Source organism: Mirounga leonina, unplaced genomic scaffold, assembly GCF_011800145.1.
Source record: "Mirounga leonina isolate KUSES-001 unplaced genomic scaffold, KU_Mleo_1.0 Mir_176, whole genome shotgun sequence".
NCBI classification, from domain to species: Eukaryota; Metazoa; Chordata; class Mammalia; order Carnivora; family Phocidae; genus Mirounga; species Mirounga leonina.
Genome location: NW_023270454.1, coordinates 2,727,954 through 2,734,136, shown reverse-complemented (window position 1 = coordinate 2,734,136; position 6,183 = coordinate 2,727,954). Strand labels below are relative to the sequence as shown.

At 60.7% G+C, this 6,183-nt stretch overlaps 1 protein-coding gene across 4 annotated transcripts; it reads right to left on the bottom strand.

Annotated features, from left to right (window-relative positions):
- Positions 1–680: 680 nt before the first annotated feature.
- Positions 681–5,224, bottom strand: CUNH8orf58 (chromosome unknown C8orf58 homolog). Of its 4 annotated transcripts, XM_035022543.1 has the most exons (7): positions 5,174–5,224; positions 3,514–4,025; positions 2,983–3,162; positions 2,780–2,897; positions 2,531–2,643; positions 2,201–2,307; positions 681–1,677 (listed from the first exon to the last, which is right to left on the bottom strand). In XM_035022543.1, the coding sequence occupies exons 1-7, from the start codon at positions 5,220–5,222 to the stop codon at positions 1,566–1,568; spliced, it is 1,191 nt and encodes a 396-aa protein (XP_034878434.1). In that variant the 5' UTR covers positions 5,223–5,224; the 3' UTR covers positions 681–1,565. The 4 variants fall into 4 exon arrangements, with proteins under 4 accessions (XP_034878434.1, XP_034878432.1, XP_034878433.1 ...); XM_035022541.1 differs by lacking the exon at positions 5,174–5,224 and having other exon boundaries at positions 3,514–5,128; XM_035022542.1 differs by lacking the exon at positions 5,174–5,224 and having other exon boundaries at positions 2,201–2,283; positions 3,514–5,127.
- Between the last annotated feature and the right edge of the window lie 959 nt (positions 5,225–6,183).

The following is a 6,183-nucleotide window of genomic DNA, read 5'->3' as shown; positions in this document are numbered from 1 at the left end:
CTGGGCCTCGGTGGTGTCCCCGCTTAACTGTCCCATTAGAAAAGTAGGCTTTAGAGCATTGGTTCCTGGTACAAAGACAGCAGGAGCTGGACCCCTAAACAGAAGAGAGCACCTACCACCCGACACCTGGCCTCATTCTGGCAGACCCCAGGGCTGCAGCCCCAAGAGAAGCAGCCCCTCCTGACTGAAGGAGGAGAGTGCCTGATCAGTGGCCATTTCTAGGAGACATTCCTGTCTGACTCAAGCCAATGACTTCATCCCTAGCCCGGCCCTTCCATTGACACCCCCCCACACACACACACCCGTCCCCTCCCATCCTCTGGATATCTGCAGGAGACTAAGCTTTTCCCCTTTCTCCATTAGCAAAGAGCTAGGAACACTACATGCTGTAATAAATAAACCACAATATTTTGGTAGACATTTACAATGTTCTCAGAAACATTTTCTTTAGTCCTCACAACCCTGGAAAATAAGGTCAGGCATTAGTGCCCTAATTCTCAGATATGAAACCTAAGAGTTGAGTGAAATGACATGCTTCAAGTCTTGCCACTAATCACTGGCCCTTTGTCTGCATTAGCCACTCCAGGCCTCCTTTATCCTCTGGCCTTCCCATCATCCCTCCAGTTTGGCCTCCTTCCAACCCCATGCCCTCCCCCTTCCTATTCATGTAACATTCACAATGCACTTCAAGACAGTTTAATCTCATTTTATCTTCATAGTAAGACTGTGAGGTAGGTAGGGCAGGTATCATTAAACCATTTGGGAGATTAAGTAGGAAGCTATGGCTCAGAAAAGTTAAGGGATTTTTGTCAAGGTCTAAAAGCTAGTATGTCTCTGGTTTCTGCTCTGATATGTAAAGGTTATTAGGGACCAAAGCAGCTGAAGACAGACCTTGAAGCTTACTCTGCTTTTCTCCATGTTGTCCCTGACCCTTCCATTCCAGGTTTGGTCTTCAGGGGCTCTGTTTCACAGGCAAGACTCCATGCAGAGGCACCCAAGATAGGAGCCCCGCCCCGCCCGTCCTGGGGCTACCCATGAAGGTATGAGAAGGAAAGCAGGACTCCAAATCAGTAACTGCCCACTGAGGAATGAAGTTCAGTTCCATCCTTTCGCAGTTACCTCACCCAGACGACCAACCCTTTGAGTGCATGATTCAGAAGAAACGGTTGTATCCAGCCAGTTCACAACAGTGACAGACTCACAGAGATACATGTATCATTTTGCACAAATACACATCTGTGACACACTAGGCCCCAGGAGATCACCATGCCAAACACGTTCCATGGACTCCTGATAAATAAGTTAGTTCACATTGACTAGGCCCAGGGATTTCTGGCAACCAGCAAGGAGCCCGGAGGCTGCCGCACCTTGGGGCCTCTCAGGGAACCAGGACTCCTCTTCCAGGCTGCCCAGAGGAGAAAGATCCAGCCCTCTCCTCAGAGAGAAGGGTGAGCATCAGCAGCTTTTCCTGGCAGTGCCCAGAAGCAGCAACAGGGCAAAGGGCGAGGAAGACAACTTCACTGCACACACCCCCACGCAGGGTCACGTCCCTGCACCAGGAGGTCTCAGCATACAGAAAGGTTTTTTGCTCGTTGCTTCTTAACCACAAATGATGGCATAAAGGTCTTCCGGAGGGGCTGGCATGGAGGTCTTTCAGGGACGCCCCTTGACTCAATCCTGTGGAAAAGAAAAGGTAGCTTTAGGCTAGGAGGAGGAAACGAAGGCAGCAATGGCCCCAGAGTTGATGGAACACTGTGTATCTGCCGCGGGGAGCCTGGGGACATCAACATAGTGCTTCCTATCCCCATATTACCCCCCATCACCTACTGTGGAATCCTTTGTGTCCCAACCTTGCTCTCCCAGCAAATCTGGGAGGTGGCCTAAGGTTCAGCTGTGAGGGGTGAGGGCTTGCTGGACGGGCATGAGGGGGTTTCCCATGCTCTGGTCCTGGCTCTGCCATGGACTCACCACGCAGGTAGCCTCAGGAAAGCAACTTCCTTCCCCAGTCTAATCCCCAGCCTCCTCCCCTGTAAACGGGATGCTCTAACTACCTTCTGTTTCTTCCTGCACCCTCTCCAAGACTATCTACGTCTCTCAGATTTCCAAGGGACCAAAAAAACACAACTGGCCCTACAATCTCAGCATCCTGGTTCATCAGGCTCCTCCTCTGCCCTCACCTGGGCTGGGCTCCAGGACTCACCTAGGGGCAGGGCCATCAAGAGGGGCAGGGGACTCAGGGTGTTTCGGGCTCCTCCAACGGATCCGGTTGAGCAGGACCTTGACCTTGTTCCAGTGGGAGAGATCCCGCTGAGCAGAGGGTGAGGGGATCACCACAGAGCTCCTCCCCACCACATGCCCCTGACCAAGCTGCCAGAGCCAGCGGGCAGCACAGCCAGGACAAGTCACCTGCTCCAATCAGGAATTCTGTCACTTTCCCAGCGTTCCTGGCCTTCACGTTGTGTACACATCCCAACCACCCCACAGCCCCACTCCATCCTGTCCCCTGCCTCCACACATACCCAGCACCTACCTTGTGTCCCTGGGAGGATGGAAAGATGTGAGCGGGCTCTGCAGCAGCCTCTAACAGCATGGGAGGGTTGACACCGGGCAGCCCTACCTTTAGGGGCGCAGCTGATTTTGCCCCTTCAGAAAGAGAATCAGATTACCCAGGGCCAGAAGCAGGAAGCCACCCATCAAGCCCAGGGCTCACTGGGTCTGCCGGGGGAGGAGGGCAGCCCTGGGCAGGTAAGACACAGAGGGAAACACGACTGCCCCTCACCTGTCTCCTGCATCTGGCTGGGCAGTCTGTGCACCTCACGGCCTGGGGCACGAGAAGGTGGCGGTGAGGGGGCCAGGGTGGGCTTCCCCGCCTCCTCCTCTTCCTCCGCTTCAGGATCCTGTGCACAGGACAGACGGGCATTCAAGACCTGACTCGAGGGCTGGTTCCAGGGGTCCCAGCCCTCCTCTGCCGCCCCCACTCACCTGGCCCCTGCTGGCCTGCCGGCCCTGCGGCTCACTCACCCGTGGGGGCCTCTGGGTCTGCAGCTGCAAGTAGAGCTGCTGGAGCCTTGCCATCTGCTCCAGCACCAGGCACAGGTGTTCCAGGTAGCGGAGACCCTGCCCTGGGAGACAGGCCCGGGCTTCAGGCCCCAGGCCCCCCGCCTGTGGGACAGAGTGAGGTAGGGGGGCCCTTCGGAACTCAAGCAGGCTCCCATCCTGGGCAGCCAGCCGATGGGAGCAGAGGGGCCAGGGAGAGGAGGCACACACCCCCGACTGGCCTCCCAGTACCCAGCCGGGCATGCTGTCAGGCCGGCCCCCCTCCTGCCCACCTCCACACAGCTGGGAGTGGGCTGAGGCGAGAACAACCCGTCAATTAGCAGCAAGGAACACCCCACCCCAAGAGAGCTCCAAGGAGAACAAGTCAGTGAGGCCCCACCAGCCAGCAACCCATCCCTCCGTGTAAAAAGGCCATTTCCATCCCACTCTTGACCCAGCTTGAGAGCTGACACTCACCACCTCTGCTTCTTCCAGGCCTGCCTCCAGGTCAGTTTCTGCCTCAGTGGCCTCCTGTTCCCCGGCTCCAAAAGGGGGCATTTCACATTCAGGCTCGCTGGGGGACTTCAGGGAGCGGGGGCGTTGTGACATACTGGCAGGGGAAGTCGGGAGCTGGCGGGACCGCTCCAGCACCTGCTCCAGCTTACGGCTGGCCAGAAGCCGGCCTAGGTGGGCAGGAGGCTCCGTGGAAGCAAGGGCCAGGGGCTCAGGGCTCCCTGTGGGCTCAAAGTCCAGAGAGTCCTGAGAAAGGCCCGGTGAGGTGGCCAGGAGGCTGTCCCCAACCACCATCTCCACTCCTGAGTCCCGGGAGGCCAGTTTGAGAAGTGGCTCCTGCCTCCTGAGACCTCTCAGCTGGCCATCTCCCTTCCAGGAGTCCAGCGAGCCACCTTGAGCAGCGTCCGGGATCCGTCGGTAGGTGCTGCTGACTCCAGGTACTACACAACCGTGTGCCAAGTCCTCACCAACCCCATCTGCAAGGAGAGTCAGCATCAGGCTGGGCAGGCTGCCCCTAACGCCCCCAGCGATCCTGGCAACTAGCAGCATTCCCCAGGGAGGAGTGTCCTGGGCCGAGGCAAAGGGAGGAGACGGGGTGGAGAGCCACAGCCCCGCCCAGGTCTCTCCCCATCCCTGGCTGGGAGAAGCTAGCACGGGTTCCCTTCACAAGCGGTCTTTGTTGCCGATCACAGACCCCCCGGATTTGGCCTGTGTGGTAGGCAAAACCGTGTAGGGCATATTCACCAGCTCCTTGGATGGCCTAGCCTCCTTTGAGGGGGTTGCTGCTCTCTTCTTGTGCTAAGGAGCCTAGGGTCAGCCTAAGAGCTCCAAGTCCTGAATGGGGAGCCTCAGTCTCTCCAACTACTCCCCACGGGGCAGTAGGACTGTGACCCTCTGGCCTCGGGGAAACGGGGAGGGGCACAAAGAAGGAAGCTTGGGGTCCAAACTAGCATCAGGATGCAAGATGAAGTCCCTCCGGGAGCTGCTGGGGGAGGGAAATAGAAATAAGAATAGCTATAAGCGCTGCGGTCTTCTGTTCTTTTAAATGAGAAATAGTGAAGATTTGGTGGAGAGTTGGGGACGGGGCGGGGGGTGTAGGAGGAGAAGCAGCGCTAGCTCCCGAAGACTGTCCCCCCTGCGCTAGGCCCTACCCACGCGCTGGATCCCCAGCTGTAAAACTGATGCACAAACTAGTGCGGGAGAGGATGGAGGGCTGCCGCCGTCTCACCGCCGGCCACGCCGCGGAGCTGGGGGCCAGGCCAGGCCCCCCCTGGCCAAAGAAGCCAGCCAGGAAGTCTCCTTCGGGAAGGGATCCGCCGCCGCGGAGGGGGCTTTTGGACCTGCCGGCGGGGCAAGGGCTGGGCGAAGGGTCCACACCGGGAATTAAGAGGGAAGTGGAGCCGGGGGGAAGTGGGATGGAAGGTGGTGGCTGGTTTAACGCCCAAACCCAGAGGGTCTCCAAAGCGCACGGCGCCATCACTCAGCCCGTCGGAAGGGAGGCGGCGAGGTTCGGGCGCCCCGGGCGGGGTGTACGGGCTGGGACGGGGAGCGCAGACCGGGGCTCGGCGCGGGAGGCGGCTCCAGAGCGGCAGGCCCCGGCCGACCTGGGGGGTGGGCGACTCACCCCGGCCGCCGAGCGGCTCCACGGCGAAGACGCGCCGCCGGCCCAGCATGGCCCCGCTCCCGGCCCCGACGCGGCGCCCCGGCCGCGGCCGCAGCAGCCGGCCCGCGATCCCGGGCCAGCGTCCCCCCGCCGCTGTCTGGCGGGCGGCTTCACACGCGCGTCCGGCCCCGGCTGGGCGCGGCCCGCGGACCCTCCCGGCGCGGAGCGAGGGGAAGGGGGGAGGGGCGCGCAGGTGTGCGGGCAGCAGGGGGCGGGGGCGCGCCCGGAGCGGCCGCGGGGGGCGGGGGCGGGGCCTGGGAGCCGGGGCGCGCGGGGCGCGCCGGGGAGCCGGGAAAAGGCCTCGATCCGCCGTCCTTCGGGCTCCGGGCAGCCCAGCGCTCCCGCCGCCGGCCGAGGAGCGGAGACCCCCGCCTACGGACGCTGTCAGGCTCGAGGTGCGGGGTTACCCGGCACCCCCCCTCCCGGTTCACATGCTGGTCTGTCTTCCTGCCGCCGAAATGCAGCCGGGGGATGGGGGTGGAGGGTCGGCGGGGACTGGACGGGAGCGCGGAAGGAAATGGAGCCCCACGTGCTGGCTGCGGGAAGAGCGCTGACCGGGACAAGGTTGTCCCTGCGCTCCCAGCTGTGTGCCTGGGGCAAGTCACTCAGCCACTCAGAAAGCTGACGCGATGGAAGGGGGAAGTGATCCCTGTCCACATGGAAATCCTTTCCAACAACTGTAGAGCGCCTTGAGTCCTGGGCTAGATCTGAATCCCCTCCTCGTCCCATATGTCTCCCTCACCCGAGCACCCTAAAGCTGGGGCTTGGGGGTGGGGGGCTTCAGGATCTGGGGCAGTGAGCCAGGGGGACAGGGAAGCAGCCTGGAGGCGGTGGAAGCGTAAATACTTCCCTGTCCCCACCCCAACCGTCTTTTGGTCCTGAGATTCCACCATCCCTCACCCTCAAAGGCTCCCAGCCTGAAAGGAGGCTAGGAGCCCAGGCAGCTGCTGAAGGGAACACAGCCTGGTGAC

What these genes read in the sequence shown, in the direction of transcription:
- CUNH8orf58 (XM_035022541.1), bottom strand. Translation starts at nt 4,098, where the DNA reads ATGCTGCTAGTTGCCAGGATCGCTGGGGGCGTTAGGGGCAGCCTGCCC. An exon ending in GCCTGGAAGAAGCAGAGGTG is followed by an intron (nt 3,163 to 3,513) that starts GTGAGTGTCAGC and finishes TCTGTCCCACAG; the next exon opens with GCGGGGGGCCTGGGGCCTGA. An exon ending in CATCCTCCCAGGGACACAAG is followed by an intron (nt 2,308 to 2,530) that starts GTAGGTGCTGGG and finishes CCCTCTGCTCAG; the next exon opens with CGGGATCTCTCCCACTGGAA.